Source organism: Nelusetta ayraudi, unplaced genomic scaffold (assembly GCF_046127955.1).
Source record: "Nelusetta ayraudi isolate G7.1 ecotype Tasmania unplaced genomic scaffold, CSIRO-AGI_Nayr_v1 ptg000005l, whole genome shotgun sequence".
In the NCBI taxonomy this organism is placed as follows: domain Eukaryota; kingdom Metazoa; phylum Chordata; class Actinopteri; order Tetraodontiformes; family Monacanthidae; genus Nelusetta; species Nelusetta ayraudi.
Genome location: NW_027466055.1, coordinates 1,506,706 through 1,533,585, shown reverse-complemented (window position 1 = coordinate 1,533,585; position 26,880 = coordinate 1,506,706). Strand labels below are relative to the sequence as shown.

Here is a 26,880-nt window from a genome sequence, read left to right as displayed (position 1 = left end):
GCTAAAGATAGAGGCTGGTATGGCTCATTTCTCACTGACACGACTCCATAAGGACGGATTCTGAGGGAAGTGAGTGGAGGCGATTTGGCTGCGCACTCCCTCAGAGGAATGGAATCATGCTATGGTCGAATGTGGGACAGGACATGAGAAAGCAATCCTAGGAAATGATGGCGTTGCCGGTCTGAGAACAAAATGGAACAACAGTTATTTTGTCTTGAAATAGTTAAGATCATTCATGTCTTCCCGGTGACAGTCATCAGAGTTTTCACTGGTCAACAGGAGCACAGATGCTGCTCTGATGCTGCTTGGACACATTGGAAAGACCAGAAAGGAGCAAAGTAAATGGGATTGCACTAAAGTGCAACTACTGCTGTATCTACAGGTATAACCCGAGAACTGCACTAGTCGTAACCATTTTGGTCAATTGTCTGGAAGAGTGTAAATCATTCCTGGAAAGGAGGAATTCATATGAATTATTATTGATTAAGTCAATTTGGTATTAATCATTGATTAGTCTATAACAATAGACTTTATATTTTTTACTTTGAAAATGAACATTGGGACAAGTTTTAATGACTTGTTCATGACGTCAGTCAGTGCATGGTAAAAATGGGGGGAACCAAAATGAGCTCATTAAAATGGGGCCTCGGCACTGTTGTACTGCATTAAGTAAAGGTACGTTGATGCTTACCGGCATAGTGCTTCAGCGTCAAAGTGTCTGGAATGTCTGTGGTCAATGATGACAAGGTCATGATGCTTCTCCAAGAAGCATTCAAGAGCCGACTCGGGTGTACGTGCCATGCTGCACCTGAAGCTGGCCTTCTCACACGCCCAGCAGAAGCCATTACTCTGACTGTCCTCTTTGGCAAAAACTAAAAGTACCTGCAAAAAAGGAGAGATCTGTGAGCACCAACAGCATTCAGCTGAGCACTTAAACCATCTCATATTAACACAACTTAGACAACAATAACTCATAAAGACCGGCTATGTTGATTTTTGGGAAACTTTCCAGGATACAGGGGGAAGAGAATCAATTAAACTAACTACTGGGCTGATGAATAAAAAAAAATGGCACAATTAGTTCAATGTATATTCATATTTAAATGCTTGGCTATTAAAAAAAAAAAGATATTATGCAAAGCATACCAGACAAGTTAAAAAAGAAACAATGTTTACAGGGAACATTATCAAGAAAACCATTAAAAATATATATATATATATATTTAAAATAAATATATAGGAGACCAAAGGGAAGATTTATGGATGTATTGAAAGAGGATGTGAAGTTAGTGTTAGTTGTTGTTGGAGAAGATGATGCAGACTGTGATGACGTCTGAAAAGAGAGAATACGCAGGTCTTCTCTCAATTCAGTTACTTTCTTTTGATGTGGGCTTCAACCCTCAACTATCTGTGGCCTCTTCTTAATCATGGCAACTTGAGCAAAAGGAGCCACATAATAGAAATGGCTGTGATCTGATCTTGTGACGTTCCGGTTACTTAAAGTCCCAGTGATTGTCACATCCCGAAGGATGCGAAATGTGTCCTCCGCATTTGACCCATCATCCCCTGAGGGAGCGGCGGGCAGCTGCAGTGCTGCGCCCGGGAATCATTGGGTGATCCAACCCCCTAATTCTAACCCCGAATACTGAGTGCCAAGCAGGGAGGCAATGGGGACCATTCTCTCAGTGCGGACACTCTACCGCTAGACCACTGAGCTGGTTCAGCTAGACCACTGAGCTGGTTAGTTCCAGTTAGTTCTCAAAGTATCAGCGACGACTTCCTGTGGATTCACACCGTCGGCCAGCGGGGCCGTCACGCCTCCATTGGTCAGGCTTCGTTTGAGCTCGAGGACGTCGCAGAAGATGCAGACTGTCCGCTGCAGTCGCCTATGGCCCAGAATCTAAGATGGCGAACCATTCATTTCAATGAAATTGCTCTGATTGACCAAATCGATCATGTGAGTTCCAGAGGCATGATGGGCAGTGACACTACCTGCGCAAGCTCTATGGGCCCATCAATGCGGAAGTCAAAAACCTTTTCAGCGTCTGCGCTGGATGAGCAACTTCAATGAAATGAATGTGCTGCCATCTTGGAGTCTGGTGGCTTGTCCGGCCTCTACGCTGCGGAGGAGCGGAGGAGTAGCCTAGCTGTGAGTTGTAGCTTCTTCCACAGCCCTGGCCAGGCTGTGGCAGAATGTGCTGCTGCTGTCAAACCAGCCTTTGAGAGCACTCTCTCCCTCTCCAGCAGCATACTTTGGTATAACCCCTTACTTGTGTAAATAGTGGACAGGAGATCTGGGCCTGCCTCCAAGTGCAGTGCCACACTAAGAGTAGATTCATGAGTCACACTCTCAAACGGACGTCATTCCCAACTGTTGGCAGGGACAAGAATGAATGTAAAGAAAGGGGGAGTTTGTTCTGCGGATTTTATTTTATCACGCCCGTGAAAGTGAGTTGGGGGGGAAGCCCCGACTTTCCTGAGAACACCGAAGCCCTTTTCTAATGCACAATAAAATAGGGACAGTGGATTGTTTGTTTTGACAGTTGTACTTTTGAGCCGTTTGATCGGCTTCATCCCGCTGGCTAATTACAGCTGCAGAGCACTGTGGGGGAAAGGGAGGTTTTTTCTAAATCTGAATCTCTGATGAGGTGCCTGACAGGGGCGCTATTAATGCAAACCAACGCGGGAACATTTCCCCAAACGATGGCAACAAGTGTCTCGCATGCAAATAAATCACTGTAGAGTCGGGAGTCCTATGTTCTGTGCACACTGGGACTCTGCACTGAGGATCTACAATGGGATATTGGGAGAAAAGTCAACATTCCAGCAGACATGGAGGGACACGGCTGAGACTTAGATAAGACATAGACTCAGATAAGGTCTTTACGTAGGCAGGCCTGTTCTCAGACCAGACAGAAAGGGCCTGCTTCCGGAAAAAAACAAACACTTTCAATTGACACAGACACAAAAACAATTTCCGAGGACAAGAAAAGAAAAAAGCCTGCTTGCTCCACATGAACACGTGTGAAAGAAACATAGAGACAACAAGAGCAAGAGAGGGGAGAAAAGGCAGCTTGAAGAGGGGAGTGAGCATTTTGGCAGGGTCTGATTGTTCCGTCTAAAAAACATGGTAGTTGAAAACAGCGAAGGGCCTGGCCAGATCCTGTGAGCTGTGGGAGAAGAGGATGAGGAGAGAGGAGGAGGAGGAGGGCATGGCAGGATCAGCTGTAAGTGACAAAAACAGGAAGAGGATATCTCTCTACCTCGCTTTTCCCACCGTGGTCACGTTTGAGCGCATCAGACAATAATGTAGAGACTGTGCACTCACGCACCGCACCAAATTACAGGACGTCTGGCGCGTTGCTTTGCTGTGACTCACTGATTCCTAGAGTTACACATCTCGAAATGACAATTATTACATTTTTGTGGAACCATCTGGGGGAAATGTGAAATATCTAACACATAAAAAAAACAAACACGAACATTTCTAAAAAAATAAATTGGCTGAGTTCCCCACTGCATTCCACTTTTTACCTTGGCTCTGTGTTGCCAAGCACTGTTACTATTGCTTTTTGAAATAAATACAGGAATCAATTAATGCATCAATCAATACAGTAAGACTAAGAATACCGATACCTGCAAGTAAGACTGAGCAGGATTAAAATTGCAAACTTCAAAAATGTGAAGGGTCATAACCAAGAAACTGAAGATCATGTGTATGCAGCCGTTCACATCACAGGATATTAATGTAACTGATAACTGTAACTTCAGTGTTAAGTTTTTAGCTACAGGTTTATAGTCTCAATTCAAGCAAAGAAGTTGTTATTACTTATTTCCTTTTTGCATCATCTGACATCCTCAACTTCAAACGGATTAAAGCCACTTTGGTTTGGAAGTCAACATGTAGAGTAAGGTGGAGTTTCAAATCTAAAAATAAAGTACTGATAAACCAAGGAAAGCGGGAACAGTTTGGAATTGTTGAGCAAACCCACAACCTATCACATTCAAGCAGACCAATCAGATTTGTTACTGCCAGCTTGAGACGTCCTACTTTACAACAACATTGACAACACATGAAACCATAGATACAATGTAGTATTTAATGGTCAGTGTTAATATTATTGTGACTCTTTATTCTTGCCAAAGCCAGTCAGGAGAAAAGCAAAACAATGTTGTTAACATAGAAAAGCCTTATTTTTGTCATAAGTCATTTATTTTTAATGTGAAGATGCATCCCTGTTCTGATGTAGTTTCTGCTACAGCAGCGTCAAGCTGCTATCTTCTGTGTTTTTTTAGAGCAGCTTGGTGCAGTTGCTCGCTTTGGAACCTCCGACCTCATTATCTAGAGCGGAAGCAGATTGATTATGGAATCCATTGGGGTTTTAAGATGAATTAAAACACTGTCGGTTGGAGGAGGGACAACATGGATGCAGATGCGGCAATCTGGCTGGCCTACAAGTTAAATGGGTTCAGGCAGGTGACTAAAGCTGAGCCTCTGTCAAGAAGACTGAAGTCACCTGTGCTCCTTGAGCAGACAAGTCAAACTGCAACCAGCATTTTCCCTGATAAAAACCCGCAGTGTGCCACAATGAGGCGTGTCATGTGGTTTTGCACCAGTTGGTTGTGGTCCTGCCACCTTTTCCAGGCAGAAAAGGGTGGCGGACATTGCTGAAAGTCCTGTCATAGAGCCTTTAACTTTTTTGGGTAAGGCAGCAAGCAGCACCTGGCCAAACGTGAGCATGAATGATCAAGAACTAAAGGTGAACCCATCAAGAATAATTTTTTTCTGACTTTATCAGTATTATTATTATTATTTTTTAAATTAAGTTAAAATATAATTTAGCATAATTTGTCATTCAGGTTCTATTCCACAGTGGTAATGCATGATAAGGAACAAACATTGTACTGTACTGTATATATGAACCACTGAGTGTCAGAGAAAGTCCTGACAAAATCTGCCCAGGGGACCTTTTTTCTTCGTTGGTGCATCCTGTTCATTGTGGTACACGATGGTTTTTAATGTTTGGCCTTGTTTCCTGGACAACCCAAGACTGCATATCATGCCACACATTTAATGACATTTGTTTCCACTGGAATGCTCCATTTTGTTTTTCATCCGCTGGCCAGGTGCAATATAGTTGACAGATGTAACAATAGTTTCAACTGAGAACACGCAGAGGAAAGGTTTTACCAGGCTAATCCTCCAAGCACACTAACCTGTAAGTCCCTGAATAGAAGGGAGATTCACAAAAGCAGTTTGGTTTCATTGTAGGGTTTTCTCATTGCATTCAAACACACTTAAAGCAATACCTGAAGTGGGTCTTTAATCAACTTCATTGGTCCAAATTGCACCTCTGTTAATGTGGTCTGAAAGATAACAAGGAAACAACAATTAGAAAAAATAAAAACATTCATTTTTGTCAACATTTGTGAGGGACGCACAGACTTGTGTATTTTCATATTTTACAAACCATAGGAGAACAAGAGTACAGCAGAACTGGGCTAAAAGTCTAAATATAAAGTGGTGGAAAACCTTTTTGGGACGCCCCATGCATGTGAAATATATATTGCATCTAAAATCACTCTTAGGTCTCCAAGTGCAGCTTTTTGGTACAGCCACCCAAAAACCCAAGCTCCCTTCTGCATGTGCAAGTATTCAGGTCAAAAGTGAATGTTCCAGCAAGATAATGGCCATAGCCACACATCCATTCAAGTGCAAGAATTCAGTTTGGTTAAATTGAGGCTTTCAATACAAAGAAATTAATATATTTAGGGTCAATTTTCTGCTCAAAATCATTTTTGAAGCATTACCAGTATTAACAGCAGTGATCTATTCTGTGCATTGAATTGTCAGACAATATCAAAGAAATATCAGGCGTTGAAATCACATGTTGAAATCACAAACCAAACACAATGTGACTGATTGACATCTAGCATTATGTTTCATTTTATATAATATGAAGACAATGTTAAAAAAAAAAAATGATTTCAGTGAAACGATCGGTGCAACTGGCTTTTCCTTAAACAAGCAGCAGCAAGCGCAGGTGAAAGGTTTTTCCCGATATCGTTGCAAGAAAACGGCAAAATGAAGATGAGACACATTTTCACCTCATTGAGCAGTCTGTATTTCAGCTTATTCCTTTCTGTCTGCAAATAATTTAGCTTTCTTCCTGTTAAATGGAACCCAGCTCAGGGGTTAGTAACCATAGCAACCGGGCCCCTTGCGGACCGACATCCCTCTAGAATTCCATCCCTCCGTAAACAATCTACACTTGTCAGGAGAAATACAGAGTGGAATTTCAGAGCACACCATGCAGCAGTAAATCACTTTGTGTGAAACTGTGTAAGCTTTTTGAAGGCTCTGCGAAACAACCCGGGGTGAGGGGAGGGAGGGGAGGGGCGGGGGGAGATGATTAGCCCTCGGTCGTAGCCACGTTGAGGTCACGGCGACACTGGGCCGTTTGTGGAAGTCGTCCGCAAACGGGGAATTTGATAAGGACGGCTTTGAGCTGACGCTCCGAACATCTGATCTCGCACAAGGACGCGGACCTGCTTAGACCCCTGGACCACAGACTGCACGCTCGTAGCATGTGCTCCTGTCTGTGTGTGTGTGTGTGTGGCCATATAATAAGGAGCAACATCTGGGAATGGCACAAACATCTGGGAATGGCACAAACTGAGGCTTTTCCAAAGGGGTCGGCCGAAACACGGACTTAACGAGTCGGAGAATCAGAGACACAAACCACCGCTGATAAATTTCACTGAGCAGGTGAAAGCAAACCTTTTCTCTTCTAGGAAATAATACTGGGTAAATGTCAACACAGCAGGTGGACGGACGGACGGACGGACGGACAGATACATAGATAGATAGACAGATAGATAGATAGATAGATAGATAGATAGATAGATAGATAGATAGATACAGTAGATAGATGTATAGATAGCTGTTCTCCAGGCTCTTTGATGTTGGCTGCTCAGCCACAGAGTCGTCAGCCTGAGTGGAGCAGTGTGAAAGTCCCTGTGTCCGGCATCCAGGGAGACGTTCCTCTCTGAGGGACACTGATGCACAAACAATGCTGAAGTTGCCTAACTCCAATACAACACACACACACACACACACACACACACACACACACACACACACACACACACACACACACACACACAAGCCTGCCAGCCTCCAAGACAACTTGCTCTTTTTTTTTTTTTACAGTGAAAAAACACAAAACACACACACACACACACACACACACACAAAACACACACACACACACACACACACACACACTGCAATGAGTCACTCAGCCAAGCATTTGCATCAAGCAAGCATCACGCTGGCACTGAACCAGAGGCAAACAAAGCAGTGCAAGTGAGTGAGCATGTAGGCCACGCAGCCCAAGAGCACTCAGGTCTGTGAGTATTCCGACGTAATCCCTGTCCCGCCCTCTCGCTATGTGCTGCCACAACGCACACACACGCACGTGCACACACGCTCGTGCACATCCGCACGCGCACACGCACACACAGGCCAGTTCTTCATATGACAGCAACTTTGCAAAAGAGAGCAGCAGACAGAGGTGTTGCCCTTGACTGTTGCTTACTGACTTCATGAGAACCTGATGATTCCTGCCTGTTTTACTGGAACAGCACATGTGAGCTTGTGTGTCACAAGAGCACAGCAGCAGTTTGGTTTCCATTGACCATAATCTGATATTGAACGCATTACCAACTCAAGCTGTGCATGTTCTTTTGAGAAAAATGTCTTGTGTGCAACCTTCCTCGTCATCTCTTCCGAAGACACCAGTGTGTTGCTGGATCAGCAGTCAGTCAGACAAGGCAGCAAGAAAGACACACGTTCACCTTTCACTTTCTTATTTGCCACGCTCAGAGACAACAACACTTGGGAAGTGGGTGTATGGCCACCCGCTGATAAGTGTGCACGTTAATGATTAAGGTAGTAAACTAGGGTTGCTGTTCTTAACACAAGGGTATGAGGAGCAATGTGAGGAGAGGAGAGAGTTCAGCAGAGCAGCCAGTGAGTGGAGACTTAGATTAGATAAAAATGACACGTCCATGCATGCAGCTTTAGCTTGCTGGATGTTGAGGGCTCACTGTTATTGTCGGGGGGGGTTAGAAAGTGTAACCCTTTGAAATTCTCTCACATCCTCCAGCGTCGAGGCCTTTTTAAACCTCACCAGAGCAGCAAAGGTGTCATCAGAAGCTGACTTCTGCACAGTCCACAGTCTCCAGCTCGGCTCGTTCAACACACCTAATGTATATAGAGGAGAGCAGAGCTGCCTCTGACCCGACATCCTGCTCGCAGTGTATCCGGCCCTATAGATCTCCTCCTCCTCCTCCTCCTCCTCCTCCTCCTCCTCCTCCTCCTCCTCTCCTTCAGCCAACCAGCTTTTCTGTCTTACACACACACGCGCGTGCGCGCGCGCACACACACACACACACACACACACACGGGCACACACACACACATGTCCTACACCATACACACTGAGACTGGCTTTCCACTAAAGTGAAAAACAGGAAATTGGATGACATTGTTCAGGGCGCCGACGTCAGCAGTGAGAGATAGAAAGAGTAAACAGCTTCCTCCATCCCAGGGGTGGGACCAGGATGTAGGGAATCTTGGGATGCCTGCTAGGCCCGTGCTTCTTAAAAAAGAAGAAAACTAGAGAGGGGGAGGGAGAGAGAGAGAGAGAGAGAGAGAGAGAGAGAGAGAGAAAGAACCATGCATGGCTGCCCTGGTCACGAACAATCCCAAGATCCCGTCGCTCTGACGCAGCTCCTTCCTGCTGAAAAGGCTCCGCCCCCTCCATCCAGCTTCTCAACGTCACCCATCGTTCCCCCTTCAAAAGCGACGCCGCGCGACACAGCAAAGTGTTACACACACTCAAGAGGCAGCAACACTCGGGCAAAAAATTAGAGTCAAATATGTCGCTTAAAGGTTGCGATTTGAAGTGGCCGCTCGTCTTGCGTGAGGTAACGCGTGCCAGACGCACACACATTGCGCTTGAGTGTGAATTCAATGGGGAGGAACCAATGTTCTTCATTAGGTCTTATTAAGGGAAGAAACTACAGGTGTGGATGCACGCAGTGTACCAGACAGTAAGGCCAGACAGGCTAAGTCTCACACACACTGAGCGGAGTGATGGGTTAAATTGCAGTGAGGGACACAGTGGTCTCGCCCCACACTGAGACACTCACACAGCACAGCTCCACGCCCAGCCTGTGTGTGTTACCTCAAAGGGAATAATTCACCTTCATGTGTGGTGGCTTCAAGTTGCAGTCAATAGATTTGTACCAAAAACAACTGGGTGCGCTGTAATGTGCAGTAAAAAAAAAAAAAAAAAAAAAACTTACACTACTACTCATTTGTTACAGAAAAACTTTGCTGCCACTCTAGAAAAAAAAAAAAACAGGCCTCAGGTTGACCCTATAGCGTGAAACTATCACGTTATTTGGTGATCATTTCCAAGTTATAACATCACACTGAGCCCTGTCTTTTTCTAGTGTGGCAGCAAAGCGCTTCTGTAGTAATTGTAAGTAACAACAAGTAAGTGCTTTATGTATTTGTACACAGATTACAGAGCGAGATTCAACAAGATTTCTAGAACCCCAAAAGTCCTTTGAATCGCTGTCCTATTGTGGGTTCCTTTTCAATCAACTCGCGTTGATGCAAGCGCATTTATGTAAAAATGAACACAAAGTAACGTGATTGTTCCCATTTTTTTTAAGTGATCATTTTCACCTTATAACGTGAAACTTTCACAAAATAACGTGAAAATTATCCAGAAATAACGTGATAGTTTCGCACTATTTCCTGATAATTATCACGTAAAAAACATGATAGTCTCTCGTTATGACATGATACTATGCTCTCTTTTTTTTATCTAAGGTTGCAGCAATGCGCTTCTGTAATTTATTAATTTTAAAGTCTGGAGATAAAATGAGGCATTGCATTTTTATTATCTAGATTCAATTTCTATATATATCCTGCTGCTTTGTACGTTTGTTCAACCTGTGATGACAGCAAAGCAGGACTGACAATACAAAAACGTTTCAAAGGGCACACATGTGTAGAGCATGTTGAGTAACAACTGAATTATAATTATATAAGTATTGATAAATTTAAATAAAATTTGTGCTTTCTATTTTTACCAAAATTCACAATGAGATGAACATCACCTTGTACTGATGCTTTACGAACAACCTTATTGTAGCATTGTGGTTGCAATAGGGAAATTCTAAACGTTTTAATGTACTGTCAAGGTTGTTTACTTAACACATAATAAAGGAATTTACACGACCACCGCAATATTAATAACAAACTGCTGAATTTGTCCTCCTCCTCATTCTAGCACATCAGTAGTGGAAAAAATAATTAATACTTATGGACGAGATTCAAGTCACTTGGCTCTCATCACATGATGTGGCAGTCACAGCAGCTCTCATTTGACCATCAGCTGTTCACGAGATGGGCCAGTGGAGTATTTTTAGTTCACTATATAGGGTACAATAATTCTCACCAGTCGTTTGAACAACACACGACACGAACACAAGTTATGGCAGACTCAGCAAACACATTTCTTACACAACCTTGTTCGTGCCAACCTTTAAGGAGCACTCGATTGTCTATCTGAGGTTGAACAAATCCAACATTTCGCAAGCGTCGAACCCTCTGTGAACCCGGTCCCCTGGGCAAAGCCAACAAGGACAGAGAGAAAGAACTGATTGGGATAGAATTCAGAGTTTTGTCTGCTGGTTTGTTTAATAGTATCAGTTTTTAGTTTACTTTAGTTTTAAGAAAAAAAAAAAAAAAAAAAAAAAAGGTTTCTAGCATTTCAAAACAATGCAAAGTACTGTGTTTTAAAGAGCCAGCAAAATAATTCATTTGTCAATCTGCATCAATTTAATGACAGAATAACATAAAACAATGTCATACATTATTTCAAGAGGCAGGCATCTGACTGAGCAGCACCGTGTCGCACAAGCACAGATGGCAGCAATAAGAGATAATAAATAATAAATAAGAGATTTCACAGACATCTCTAATTGGACAACCCTTTTATTTGGTCCTGTTATTTTGCACTTCCAACAGACGGGAGGGCAACAGGGAGTAATCTGATGTCTGAGTGAGAAGAAAATACCTTCCAACCGCTCCGCACCACCAAAAAAACCAACACAACAAAAAAAAATGAAACAGTCTCATGTGTTAATGTGATTGCAGTTCATCCATTTATGAAAAAAAGAGCATGTCTGGCCCATGGTGACCAAAGCCACAGGCAGCCAGGCAGAAGAGTTTAGTTGAGTCACGGGCAGGAGGAAAACTAGGCCACCGTTGATCGGTTTGTCCCAGACCATCCTTGCTTTCCCTCTGTTGCTCTCCCTCCTTCCCTCCATCTCTCCCTCCCTCCCTCCCTCCCTCTGTTATTCTGCTTAAACACACAACATAGTGGAGAACCACTTCCAGTAACGAAAACTACAATGTGTTGCAGAGGGGAAACTCCATTTAGAATGTTTAATGTTCAGAACTAAGTCCTGCCACATCTGTTCTATTATCTCTACAATCTCTCGCTCTTGCTCTCCTTCTCTTCTTCTCTCTCTCTCTCTCTATCTGGCCTCCTGTTAATAAATGTGTGTCAGATGCAATGTCATGAGATGAGCAGCATGTCCTCTCAGACAACTGCAGGCATATGACACCATATAGAATCAGTGGCGCCAGTATACCTTTTAAATGCATTTGTCCAGATCTCATCTTTTTTTTTTAACTTTCTAATCATTCTGGTTTTTTTTTTCCAAGAGCCACAAAACTCTCCAGTCATATATGACCCAAAGACAATTGACACTCGATGTGCAACACTAACTAGGATCGTTGGGCACAAAATGCAATAGATAATCCATAACCAAACGACAACAACAAGAAGCATTTTTATCGTGCATTAAGATCACATCCGTTTGTAAGGAGGTGATTGGTGGTCATATGGTACCACCTTGTTTTACCATGTTATAGTAGCGCAGAACATGGACCAAAATTGAAAGTTTGATCGTTTCACTTGGACATTGAAGCCTGTTAAGAATTACTGACAATTTGGAATTTGAGAACAACCAATTAACAGTTTCTGAAATGTTTTCAGACAAATACATTAACACTGGATGTACTCAGACAGTCAGAACAACTTAAGTAATTCCAATTAAAAAATAAAAAATTATCATTAACTTTTTCAATAAATAAAAATAGCCCTGCGATGAACTGGACTTGTCCAGGGTGTCACCCTGCCTTCGCCCTAAAACAGCTGGCATAGGCTCCAGCAGACCCCCGTGACCGTGAATAGGAATAAGCGGGTACAGAAGATGAATGAATGAATAATTAAAAATAGAAAACTCTACCGATTAATCTCACTGAAAAATAAGGTTGTACAATGTCAATACAGCTTGATTCCTGGAAGCTCAACCTCTATGTAAGTCAAACAACAGTTTTAGAAGGAGGCGTTCTTCTCGTACTGGCTCACCCATGCTACTTTCTACTGAAAATGGAAAATATCTACAGCTTCCAGAAGATAATGTGGTCAAACTTTACCAAATCAGGTCAGTGGCACACCTACACCCCTCTTCTACACGCTGCCCCAAAAACCAGCCAATTACTCAATGTTTCTCAAGCAGTGCTTGAGGAGTTCAGCCTGACCTTTATTTGCCGACTATGACATCTGCCGCGACATCTCTCCTATCTCACTACGCTCGCACAGTAAAAAGACACAGAAGCTAACGACAGACAGGACGGACTCGTGCAGGAATTTATTCCCAAAAGGTCTCTGAAGGAAATCTGTGGTTTTAAAAATACATTGTCATGACTATATTATTGATGACCTCTGCTGTTCATGCCACACCTCTCACCAAAAAAGAACACAAAAAAAATACTTGCATACGATGACAGTTGGAAATTGAGAATACATGAAATTTCACGCACTCTTCAGAGCATGATATGCAGATGTCCATGCAACATCAGGGACCATGGCCCTGCCTGCATGCATGCTTGTGTCGATTATAGGGACTGCGTGTGTGTGTGTGTGCATGCGCGCGTGATGCTTGCGTCACTGGGCCAAGGAGAGCAACTGAAGCCTGGCGGCAGAGCGTGTAGCTCCTGCCGACAGGCCTGGTGATGAGACAGTGCACTCAGAGCCCTCACACAGCCAGCGGCCCACGGGGACACCAGGAGCAGCAGCAGAGGAAGAAATCCACTCATTAAACATCATGCTAACTGCCGACTGGCTATTGCGACCAAAGCTGAGATTTCTATCCAAATCAGTGAGACTGTGCAACCTGTCTTTTCTGCATTTGTCAGGGATATTTTGGCCACATTTGTCCCCTAACAATATTTCTTTTCATCTTTTAAAAAATCAGGCCTTATGAGTTTATGTAAGCTGATCTCACTTTGAATCTGAACATTCATATCGGCAGATGGTAAGGCCTGGTGTGTAAGATTTATTAGCCTCTGACGGTAATAAATCCCGCTGCACAAATCAAAACATAAATCTCTATTTTCTGATGTCTCACTTGGTCGCACATCTTTCTCATACCAGCTGCAATAGGGTAAAATCATGAAACTGAGATCCACATTCCAAGAAATCTGTTGGTTGGCTCATACCATATGAACAGCAAATGGAAAGACAACAGGTCTCTTGTGACTTATCAAGCTAAAACCATTCAGCTGAATTTTGCTATTCCATTCCAATTGATCCCTGTTAATGGAATGCACTGGAGCTTTACAGTCCAAGGTTTTCAATCTCTAAGACCTGGTCATGACCATTTTCATAGACGTAGAGCTGAATGCGCAACCAGGTTATGAAAAGGGGAACACTGTTATCTATTACTGCACTGACGGCCCCATTATTTTTCAAGCAAAAATATGGTTTTGCTTCTTGTTTTAATGCACATCATGCAAATGATGAAAAAGTGTTCTTATTCCCGAAGAAAAATTGCATTTTGCATTTGCACCTGAGGGAGGAGTGGAAACGTGTTGACTTTCCTCCCCATGTCAAACTGCGGTAGACTGAATTAATAAAAGACAAAAGAGCCACGAGGAGCAGGCCACTTTCTCCAGTGTTCACCTTCAAAGTATTTCTGTCCTTATCCAGATTACCTTGAAATCCCTATAAGACCTGGACAATCCTAAGCCTTCCAGTGCTCTGGGGCAGCCCCTTACTAAAACCTGCTCTTCCTCTGCCCCCAGCTGCCTCCTTCAACACCACTCTGGCTCTGCATAGTTCACCTTTTAGTCACAGCCACCTCGGCCAAACAATACCCTCAATACTATAGCGTAAACACACAGAGCAGACAATGCGTCACAAAATGTTAACAAACTATTTCTTAGTGGAGCCATGTAATTCTGCAAGTGAAAAATAAATTCTCTTCAATTCTTCTTCAATGTGTCTGTATACATTTTTTTTTATTTTGGTCTTTATTTGTTTTATAGCTCTTGAAAAAAATGAATTTGGCTCCTTTAAGCTCTTCTTTGTTCCTCTGCCAGTTGTACGTGATGTACATTCTGTCAGCTTGTACCTTTTCTGAGGTTGGCTTATTTCGCTTAAGGCCAAAGTCAAACGTCAACAAAATAAAAGACAGGCGATAGGTGCTTGAGGAGATTCAATGGGACACTGCTTGGTCCAGTGACACTCGACTCTAATATGACTGAGAACCTTCCCACTGCAGTCAGCTTCTTCTCCCCTTCAGTTCATCCAAATGCATGACAAGACAAAGAGTATCAACAACAAACTTTCTTGCTAGAGCCACTTCCAGCGCTAAGATCAGCCCCGTCGGCGCACAGAGAGGATCAGAAAGTGGCTGTCGGGGGGGAACGGGGACAGCACCTGTGCACTATGTGCAACTCTCTGTGGCTCCACCTCTCTGAGACGGCTTGGATGCATGTGGAAATATCAGAAGCAGTTCAGTGGGACTCTTCAGATGGCTGCAAGGGCATTAGATAATCACCACACTCCCCCTCCTTTTTCACCTGCTAAAAGAGGAACGCTGATGTCACTATTGCAGGATCAGGAGCTGCAGCAACCGGCTGGCACACAAACTTCTTTACAAAGTTCAAACACAATCACACATACGGTGCACAAACTCAATCTGCTGACTGCGTGCCAATGCTCACAACAGCAGAGGTGTGTAAACACAAAGTGGCAAAAAGCTTGGATTCGTTTAACTGAAATAGTTTGCGTATCGTGTAGTACAATAAATAAAATATAATTAGAAAGTGATGCTAAAAATGTTATTTTGGAAATATTAAAAAAAAAACATAAAATATATGTGTAATGTTCCTATACAAATTGACCTCACAATGGTGAAAAAAAGAAAGAAAATCTTCCAAAAAAATAATAATAATAATTTGAATCTAAAAGTATGATGAGATTGGATTAGTCCTGCTTGAAAAGTCCTGAGTTTGCTCAAGAAACAAATTTCCAAACCACATGAATTTAAATTGGGAAAGATTTTCTTTGACTGAATTTTCATTGACTGATATCCATATTTTAAAAGAAAGTACTCAATGCAATTGCAATTGGTTATTCAGTTTAATAGAGACACTAATCTCTTTCTGCACCAAAACTATAAATGATGTGCTTAATTAAAGGCAGAGCCAATTTTACAATAATTCTTCAACAATTCTGATACTGATGCTGTTGTAAACGTCATTACTGTTTATGAGAGATTTAAAGTTCCCAAAACTATATAGGAAAAAATTAAGTCTTAATACTACTGAACACCAATTGAATTTTTTTTTTTAATCAAAAACCAGACGACCTCTAGATGGCTGGGGTTCTGGGAATGAAGGCAGAGTGCCTCTGTTTCACAGGTACAGAATCTCTCATATGAAGTTGAGTAATATTTTACACGTCCTCAGGCAGCCAGTCCAGTTGTGACGTAGAAAGTAAAAGCAGGTGACCTGTATGGAATGTAATCATGCAGGTGCAACCAGGAAGAAAACTAGGCAAACAATACATGCCTTGACACATTTGACGTGTTGCAGCATTAACTATCAAAATCAGGACAATAGGAAAGTCTATTCAGCTGGTGGCCTGTAATCTCTGTACGCGTTTCCATTCACATTTTTCCTGCCCTGTAATTCTGAAAAATGACAAGTGCAATATAATTTACTAACCTACATAGGAATCAAAATTCAATTAATTACTTGGTGAAGCCATTAAAACAAGTTGTGTTCAGATGAGAAAAATGATACTACGTGATACTGGCAATATGGCAGTTTAATGGTGGTTTACCACAGTGAACAAAACCCCGAACATATACTGTGTAGTGCAGAGGTTCTCAACTGGTGAAGTCTCAGGACCCACATTCTTTCCCTTATAATGAAGTCGCTACCCAAATTTATTTCACAAAAATAAAAATGCTTGAATTATTGAAATTAATGAATTGATTTGTATCTCCTGCAAAATAAATGTCCAACATTTTCTCTGTAAATATATATATTTAAAAATTCTTTAATTAAAAAAAAAAAAAAAAAAAAAAAAAAAAGAAGGAAACTGCCCACAAAGCCGCGACCCAATCAAAACAGTTACGTGACCAACTTCTGGGTTGCAATCCACCAGTTGAGAAACACGGTTATAGTTGATACACACATATTAACTTTTGCACATCGTTTTGAACAGAAAGATTAAACAAATGTTACGCTAAATTGAATGGGCAACACTGTAGACTTCAAAAAGCAAAGCTGAATTGAGTTGTATGGAGAAGAGCCGCACTGATCCTAAAATGTGTCCTTGCAACCAAACACCACGTCCAACAAAAACAATGTGCGCCATCTGTGCGCTGGCCCATAAAAACTGTAAGGATATATCAACGCAGGGCGCAGTATATCTTTAGAGCGCAGGGCAGGACACTCTCCAACACGCTTTGCGTCATCACTGTCTTCATCAAAATGAGAGCAGAGCAGCAGTGCTGGCTTGCTGAACGCACTCACTAGCAGTGAAAGTCTTGTATCTGGTTCACTCCTGCCGACAAGCTGTAGGACCATGTGTGTTTTCTTTATGTCTTCAGCAAGGAATCCCAGACTAAAATGATGTGAAGGCATCTTAGACATGTTGATTCTATTAGATCAACAGTCAAATAGCCATCAGCTTTGAATTTCACCACTCAATCTATTTAGTTCTCTCACAGCAGGATAAACTCTAATACACTTCTCATTTGGAGGAACAACGGTGTGTTCTGTACATGACGTACTTTTGAAATCCACTAAAGCGTTTGGGTACAGCTTTGACAAATGTACATATAAAGGATGTGCACATGACACTGCTGTAGTTTGTTACGGAGGCATTCATAAGTAAATAACTTAATAGCTGCTGCTCGTTAAACTGAGCCATTTCTAGGAAACACTTTGAAAGATATCATTCTTTAGCTTCTTCCCACTGTTAGACATTACTGTTCATCTTTAAAGGCATTGCAGCTCAGTTGAACAGAAAGTTGAACAGAAAGTCCATAAGAGACTCACAAAAAGACATTAAAGACGTCACCAAAGAAACTCAGCACTCGCAGTCTCTACAAAAAAAAGAGACTTTTAATGCAACCCTTAACCCAGTGTCAGTGTCTTGTCCATTTTACTTTATAATGTTACTTTTTTTTCTAGATGCAGCCTGGCAGCAAGAGAAAAGCGAAACCCCACTTCTTCCCCCCCCCAAAAAAAACAACAGTTATGGTCATAATACTTTCTACAGACACTACTAGAGATATTTAATAAAACTGTTTTACTGCATCAATGTTAGAGCAGACTTAGAACCAAAAATGCTCATTCTACAAAATTCCCTAAAGTCCAAAACTAACACACCCAAATAATACAGATGGGACTTGAAGTACTTCTGCATAATATACACCTTAATCAGTTGCAGACTGGGCTCGATGCTCTACATGTGCCACAGTTCCTCATACACGCTGTGACTCATGAGACGAACAGCACTGATATAGAATGGAAAGAGAAGTTGGGAATAAAACATGAACAAACACACAATAAGTGTTAGCGTGTGTTGTTTGACATGCCACCACTTCCATGAATTCACTTTTTTTTTGTGGACTATTTAATATAAACAGTTTAATAACACCAATATAAATAATAACAATGAAAACCCATTATTCAACGCCAAACAGTGTGTAAGGTGACCTGCTCTGGTTTAGCTGGAAACACTTTGGTCAATCAATCAATTCTCTTTCCTTGCTGGTATACTGGTGCAAGGACAGTGGTCCCAGTCAAGCAGCCTTGATCTGCATAGCAAAGCTCACCTTAGCTGTGCATGTCAACGTTGTTTAAAAGAGCTTTGGCAACACCAAGCTAGAGTCCATCTATATGGACGTGAGAGATGCAGTAACTGCAGCATAAAACCTCAACTGCTGCAAAAGTACATAGCTGGTATATTCCAAAACTTTCAGCCAGAAGATTTACTAACTTTTAACCATGGGTGACTCATAATGCTGAAGGAGCCTCCCGCAGACCTGAGCCCTCTTACATATACATTCCAGTGAGCCTCTGACAGAGAACAGAGAACATTGCTACTAAGTAAACACTTGTAGTGCCTCTCTTTGGAAGAATACCTTTTCTATAATCTGATGAAAGCATCACATGCTGACCTTATGATACTAAGTTCTTAACCAGAGGCAGAAGCAGCTTTGAATGTGGCCTTATTTGTTAAGATTTTTCAAAACAATGGCAGGCTCTGTTTCAGAAGTACATGCACCCAACTGACACCTCATAAGTGTCCTCGATGAAGAGTCCCACTGTGTCTACTCAAGGTGACAAGGGGATGTATTGTATTAGCCTGAGAAGATTGAGCCACATTCATTTTTTTGATGTCTACAAAATCCAAGCAGTGGTTGGCCATCAGGACCGGCCAGGACCTCTGCTCAAAAGAGTACATTTCATTCTTTGTAAGCATGCCAATAAGATTATTGTCAATGGTCTGGTCTCTTAATGTCATATTATATCCATCTAGTTGTTCTGCTCCTAGTGTTGCATAATATGCCAGAGTTTTTATCCAATCATATTTCAGCTCGCTTGTGTTGTCAGGTTCCATGAAATCTGCCTGAGGCCTTCAGAATCAACTGAAGAGGCTCCTGTAGTGTCAGCTGTATGTTGCGATAGCCAATCAGATCTGGAGTCTGCCACACCAAGGCCAGCTAGAAGGCCTTTCGCTGAACTTGACAAGTACAAGTCCTCAGATTGGTTAAGCACTTGTGAAAGGAGGCAATGAATATCAGAAGTAAACTCTGATCATTGACAATGGGCACTTTGTTGGACAAACTTGCACATCTTGTCCTTGTGCTTTTGTTCTAATGTAATTGGTAATTAATTGTTTGTTGTTTTTAGTGCTGTAACAGCAGAGTTCCCCAATTTGGGATCAATAAAGTACATCATCTATCTATCTATCTATCTATGTAGATGTCAGTGAAGGTCTAGGCATAAAATCCACCACACGCCACTGTGCTCTACACATTATTCGTGTGAAAAATCTCTGCTGCCTCTACTGATATCAATCAGCATGACAGCAAAGAAAAAAAAATAGATTTAGCTATCTCTAGAAATGAATTTGTCAAAGGTCCTTGTTTACAATAGGAAAAAAGGAGACTTGGATGCCTAGTTGCCATGTGGACGATACATGAAAATACAGTGTAAGTTTATGTACAGTAGGTCTTGATAACTGCTATCAGCCTATTACGATGGAAAATGCATTGACCTGTGCCAATGGATGACCTTGAGCTGCAATTCCTTATTTAGGGATCTGTGAGTCTTGAACACTGATTGAGTTATCAGATCCAAATTCCTTTTGAATCTAATAATCCTAAAAAAAACCATTAGGAATAGAAGTTCTGTTTTGTGAGCCCCTGTCTTTTTTTTATATAATTTTTATATAATTTTATATAATTTTTTTAATATAATTTTATAAAACATAATAAAAATGAGTAATTTTACCATTCAAGATGATATCTACAGCATTTTTTTTTACTCTTATTGGTGGGGTCATTTGTATTACTGCCTGCTTTTAAACTCCACAGAGGCTACTGTCTCTAATTGAACTATATAGGAAAATAGAATGAAAGAAAAAAGTACACTGTACATGTACAAAAATGTACATTCTCTTGAAATGAATAGTTTTCTGTGCAGTTGTGGGAAACAAACTGGCCAGCATGGCTGCGTGCCAAGTGGTTAGTGCCAGCCTCTAGGCAATAAAATAGCCTCGTTCACATACAGATGACATCCTTGACAGACACAGATAAGCAATGTCTATCTCTTGATGCAAGCGGCAGCTGTACAGACAAACACAACCGCAAATCTGATGAAGTCGACTGCGTGCGTGCATTTCAGAGGGTGCAAACATGGAGGCTCGTCCTCGTGTGTTTGCACCATTGACCTGAGGATTTGGGTAAAAAAAAAAAAAAAGTAACTGCCAAAGAAAAGGTGCACGTGTTACATTATGACACCGACACGGAAGCATGCAAGGGCAATTCCATAGTTTTCACAGTAAGGTTTTGCTAGTCAAAGCCCTCTAAATGTTAACAGAACAAATCTCAAAATAAACTCTGAATAACCAATAATTTGCTTTTTACTTCTTCATTCATTTTAGATGGGAGAGTAAGTGGCATTCTATCGTGTATAAAGAAACTCAGACCCAATATCAGATGTGTGCAACAGTTTTACAGTTAATAGTTGAACAGTTACAATAAAAATTTGAAGGTTGCGGGTTTGATCCCAGGCCTGGGGCCTTTCAATGTGTTTGCATGGGTCTGCGTGGGTTCTCTCCAGGTTCTGCAGCTTCCTCTTAAAAGTCCAAAACATGGCTGTGAGACAAACTGGGAACTCTAAATTGTCTGTAGTTGTATGAATGGGCGTATGTCTGCTTGTCTTTCTGTGTGGCCCTGCGATGAACTGGCCACTTGTCCAGGGTGACACCCCACCATCACCCCATGACAGCTGGGAGAGGCTCCAAGCAGACCGCCGCAACCCTGAGTACAGGAGGAAGCGGGTATAGAAGATGGGCGGATGGATGAATGGATGGATGGGTGGATGGATGGATGGATGGATGGGTGGATGGATGGATGGATAATGCGATAAACATCCTAATGCACATAAAATGGCTTAGAAATGGTGGGTAAATATATTTAACCGTGCAAAGAAGCTCAGTAGACACTCTGATGAGGCTGGCAATATTTTCCTCGCAAGCTATTTTTGTTAAACTATCCACAATCTCGCAGATCCATCTGAAACAGCCAGTTGTTCTCCAGACAGACCAATGTACATTCTTTGAGGGGCAGAAACTAAAGCAGAAGTTATTAGTGCGGTGTCCAATACCCATTCACAACAAATCATAGTATTTACATTCTATGCGACATGATTTTCCTGGCTAATATCAGCATCATAGCATCTTGACCCGCAGAAAAGCACAGTGGATTGATTCATCACTACGATGAGCCTTTGACCTCCTCTGGAATAAATTGTCCAGTGACTCTCAAATAGAGTAAACAGACTCACGCAAAAAAAACAATATGAGAGCCAATTCACAAATAAGGCAAACCAGTTGACGTCAGTGGTATATCACATCTTTCTACATCTGTATCTGTCTGATACAAATGACCAACTCATATGAAATCCACCTTGTCAATGTTATCTAGCAGTAATATGCACTTGTATCCTGCCACTGGCCTCCATAAGTCTGTCCTTTACTTCCTTTGCTTGATCTGGTTTTCAGAGAATGAGTGCCAAAAAGAAAACCTCACTCTATTCTGAAAATTAGTCCTGTGTGACATCACAAAGGGCACTGATTCCTTTTCCAGGTATATGACAACAGTGTCAGCCAGCTATTTGTTTTGCCGAGTGACATCACCTCACAGCTGTTTCTTTTTAAAAGAAAAACCAAGCAACATGGGGGCGAATTCTGTGTTTTTGCTGAGGGCTGTAAACAGGTGGCTAAATTCAGCTTTCTGGAACAAGACCTCAAAAAAAAAGGCTGGTGCTTTGGAATGCAATCAGATGCATCTCAGGGGGAGCAAAATGTACCGAGACTTAAGAGAGAGACATGAGTGCTTTCACGTCACTGGTGCAACTGGACGTCTACTTAAAAGGAGCTCATGTGATGTATGGCGTCATGAGAGTGCATAGCGGGGGGCAAGAATGGTATCACTCTGCAGATAGCTCAGCACCTCTTATTGGCAATTAAACTCAGAGGTAACGGTACGACCAAGTCAACATTTACTGTTTGGGGTTGGGAGGTGTGTGTGTGTGTGTGTGTGTGTGTGTGTGTGTGTGGGGTAGGGTGGGGTAGGGTGGGGTCGGTAAAAGGCGGGGCTACTTGATTTTGTTGAGTGTGACAGGACAGAAAAGTCAAGGCCAGATAAACAGAGTTGTGTTTGGCTGAGGCCTTTGTCTGTTTGATTCCACACACACACACACACACACACACACACACACGCACACACACACACACACACACACAATGCACACTATCGCAGGACCTTGTACTTGAGCCTTATCATCACCAGAGCAGCGCAGATGGCAGCGTACCCTTGACAAAGACTCACATCACACTTGCAAAACCACTATTGAATCTTTCTCACACTGCGGACGCCTGCACATGTCCTGCCTCTCCCTCAAGTAGAAAAAAGAAAAAAAAAAGACACACGAAAGCACAGACGCAGCACAGTTTGAGCTTTGCTTCGCGGAGTTGTGTAATGTGGAGAGACTTTGCGCTGATGACGTGAATAATTTTAATACCTTTCAGCGGTGGATACGTCCACCGCTGCCACTGTCGGAGGCACAGCGCGATGTAATACGCTCACTTCCTGGGCCGCAATTAAAAATAACTGATGACATAACTGAAATCACTGACTTTTCGACAAACACTAACCTGGATCTGCACATGTGAAATCTACTGAGATCAAGATTTAATAAAAAAAAAAAAAAAATTATCATAAATAATCAGAACTCTGACATAACTTAAGATAAAATAAATTGCGGAGCCACGACAAGCAGCAAAGGCGGGGGAAAAAAAGTGCAACACTCCCTTGAACGCAACACTGCTGCAGGCTGATGCACACATTCATTAGGGAACAACGATGCCTTGCTTTTCCATACATTGCTGTATATTTAAACACAACATCACAGCAGAAATGTCAAGCGGAGGATGTCAAACGTGACACCTCAGCAGGCGGAGGATTAACCATTTCCAGCCGAAGGAGATTTGTATGCCATTAGTCTAACGCAATCAGGGGACTAATTCAATCAAAGGCACAGTGGGCGTCTTGACATGGGGGCATCTGTCACACTGACTTCTCACTGCATCCTGCAGTGACATTTGGCCACTAAATTCAGCTTGACAGAGGCCCTCAAATCTCCCCCCAGTGCTGGCACACCAACACACACAAACAGTTGTGAAAAACAACTGCTGCTAAATCACACTTTTCTTTTCTCTTTTTGTTTCTTTTTTTTTTTTTTTTGAGGCAGATGTTTTTCATTTGGAAAAGCCTCCAGATGTACATGCAATCATTACAGCGAAACGTTGCTTTGATTTTATAGAATCCGTGTGTCACAGCCCGAGGCCGTGTCCCTCTTGAATCATGTGGGGAAAGCCATCTTAGCACAAAATATTTTATGATGATTAAGCACAAGTGACATGAAACATTTTGACAGAAAAGATCAAACACACACATGTACAAAGGTTTTGCCTTTTACTCTTATTGAATTATTTGTTGTTTGATGCTAAAATTGGAGGGTTTATGTAATGCTGATGATTTTACTCCTCTCTCATCTCGCCGACCGTAACTCCTTTTGCTATTTTACGTCTCCTTCCTCTTTGCGTGCAACCCCTGCTGCACATTCACGTGTGTAAATCCATTTACAGTTCTGAGTCTCACAAAACGCACACGTGCCGTTCATGCATTAATGACAAATCGTGGGTCTTAACTGCATTCCGACATATCCAACGGGATAGTGACGTTGGTGGGACGGAGGCTAAATGATGCCAGACGACAGACGTCAGCGGTATGCGGAGCGCAAACCCTTACAGCAGTGCGCTCACACACATTATGCCTCTTAATCTGTTGCAAACATCTACGTAATCCCAAGTCATGGATGTGAACACCAAAGAAAATAAGCATCAAGTTCACGCGGAGGCTGTGACCCCTTGACCTTTCATTAAATGTGTGCGTTTGGCTCATTTCCTTCAGAACTTTTTGCTTTGACCCGTAAATATGAACCTAAACCAATGTGAAATGCTCGTTTGAATGAGCTGTATTATTCATGCAGGCAACGGGCCTGTCTGTCTGTTGCTTTCAAAATAAGTTGCAAAAGAAGATTGTCGTGCATTTAAACGTATGTTTTTCCCAAACAACTTTAGCGCATGTAAGTACAATATTCATTCTCGCTCTCTCTCTCTCACACACACACACACACACACACACACACACACACACACACACACACACACACTATTCACTCTTGCTGTGTAAGTACTCGACGGTGGTTGCCTCACCTTGCAGCTCGGGGGCTTCAGGGGTAGACCCGAGGCAGGATTTCCTTGATGCTGAGTGGTATTAGTCTGCTGGGGTGAGTGGGAATCCTCAGACTCTTTTCCACTGTGGTAGACCACCCTATCAGAGATATGAATACTTGAAGCACAGCCCATGCTTCAACCCACTTGAGCCTTTTACTTTTTGCGCAAGTGCGTTACTTTGAGGCTACAAGTGTCATTCGCTTTCTTGCACGTTTTTGTTTCTTTTTTTTTTTCTTCCTTTAAATAAACGTCTACTCTTCTTCTTATGGGTTCATTGTCTTAAATATATATAATATAAATATAGATCATCTAGGCCACACCAAAGCCAGCTCTACAGTTCCTCTGACACAAGGCATGAATAATATATCTTGCTGCCTCCCAGCCCTCGACCAGGAAGCTGATTTCCTTTCTTTCTTTCTTTCTTTCTTTTTTTTTTTTCACATGAACTTAATTGGAGGTATTTTAGTCAACACATCTGTCTGATTCCGAGGAACTTGGTTCGCTTTCAGTCTCAGTCGGCTTGGTCAGATCCGCAACAGTTCTGTGTTAATTATCCTTCACTCCGGCTCCTCTTCAAGCCTTCTTCGTACCACATCACCATTTTCTCATTCCCCCCCTTCAACTTCACCGTTATCTATCAAGCAGGCCCCAACAAACCCGCCGTGCAGTCCCGCCGCCCGTCTCATGCAATAGTTTTATCCATTTCTCCGCGCAAGGTTTCATGAGTAGTCGTCCTCCCCCATCACGTTGTCATCCAAAAACTGTCTTCCCCCTCCTCTCCTTTCACTTCTCCAGCCTCGCTCTCAAACAATCCGCTGGGCCACTACTTGGGGCTCAAGACACGGGCCGAGGACCGCTTCTCACGACACTTTGCTCCGCTCCTGAACGGCTCATCATCAACAGGCTGAAATATTCACACCGCGGGGTGCTGCTCCGGCCGCTCGCTCCGATGGCAAACACCCTTGTGGGCACATACTGTCAATGTAGTCCGACGGATCGATCCATTGACGAGCCGAGATTCAGCAAATTGGGGAAGCGGCGAGGAATCTTGCCGGATGGTTCGCGATCTCCATTCAGGCATCCGAAGCCCGGGCGCGTTCGCGTTCACCAGGCGCTGCGGTTTTCTCTCATGCTGCCCGGGGGAAGGAGATAGATGTGGAGGCTGTCCGCTTCCAATGTGTGGATGTAGCTTCGCCACCTCTGGAGAATGTAATCGCTTGAGAGAGACGCGCAGGGAGAGAGAGAGAGAGAGAGAAAAAAAAAAACCTTCTCTTTTTTTTCCTTCTTTTTTTTTTTTTTTTTTTTTTTAAAAAAGGTGGGGGTAGAGAGAGAGAGAGAGAGACTGCTCTGTGCTCACAAGTTTCGGATCAAAAATCGAGGACAGCGAGGATCCGCCGCGACGGACGAGAAGCTGAGCTGAGGCGGAATCGAGCTACATAACGCTGACATTTTATGCTTGCCTTTTCTTTGCCTTTTCTGCCGTTTGCCCTTCTAATTCTTCAGCACTGCTTGACAGCGGCACATCCAATAAAAGCACCCGCAAGGATTGACCTACAGCCTTTACTGACGTTAATGCAAATGAGCAGCGCGCAGCTAATCAGCGTCGCGCTCGGCGCCGCTGGGTGGTCCTCCGGTTTCCGTGGGAACTTTGAAAGCACCAGGAAGGCAGCTCTGCTCTTGCGGTCCGGCTGCGGCTCGTCCTCGTCGACGTTTGCTGCCCAACGCGCCGCCAAGACGGCTGCGAATTCTCTCATCTGCCGGTTGACAACCTGTCTCCAGTGGCCTGCTGCGTGCCGGTGCAGTTCGTCGTGTGCTAGCGTCCGTCAAAACCATGCGAGCCGCCTTTTCAGGTCTGAGAATTCATTCACATTAGCGCTAGCGACGAATTGCCTGACAAACTCACAATAATAAAAGGCATTTTTATGTGAAAATTGACAGAGTACGTTTGAATTATCTAGTTTGGTTATACTTTATCATGGTGATCATTTCTAAAATATATATTTACAAGGGTATTTGTAGATTTTTAGACCATTAGTAGACAATCAGATGCTACTGTGTCCATTTATCTGAGGTGACTAAACGAACAATTATTTACCAATGTCACTAAATGTACATCGATTATTATTATTATTATTATTATTATTATTATTATTTATTTATTTATTTATTTTACCATTTACTCAACTGTTGTAGTCTGCAATCATAGGACTTTTGGCAACACTGATCTGACAGTTCAAGCAGGCAAAATCATTGTACACACAGTTACATACGCAATTAAATCTTCGTATATACATAGGTGCATCCTCTCCGTAACTCATTATTCTCT

At 42.5% G+C, this 26,880-nt stretch overlaps 1 protein-coding gene across 1 annotated transcript in view; it reads right to left on the bottom strand.

Annotated features, from left to right (window-relative positions):
- pde8a (phosphodiesterase 8A) overlaps window positions 1–25,699 on the bottom strand; it is a 38,553-nt gene extending 12,854 nt beyond the window's left edge. The window contains exons 1-3 of the mRNA XM_076047906.1: window positions 24,534–25,699; window positions 5,311–5,367; window positions 692–882 (exon numbers count right to left, since the gene is read on the bottom strand). Of these exons, the coding sequence (XP_075904021.1) occupies window positions 692–882; window positions 5,311–5,367; window positions 24,534–24,686 (401 nt within the window). The 5' untranslated portion in view covers window positions 24,687–25,699. The remainder of the gene's footprint in view (window positions 1–691; window positions 883–5,310; window positions 5,368–24,533) is intronic.
- Window positions 25,700–26,880: the final 1,181 nt, after the last annotated feature.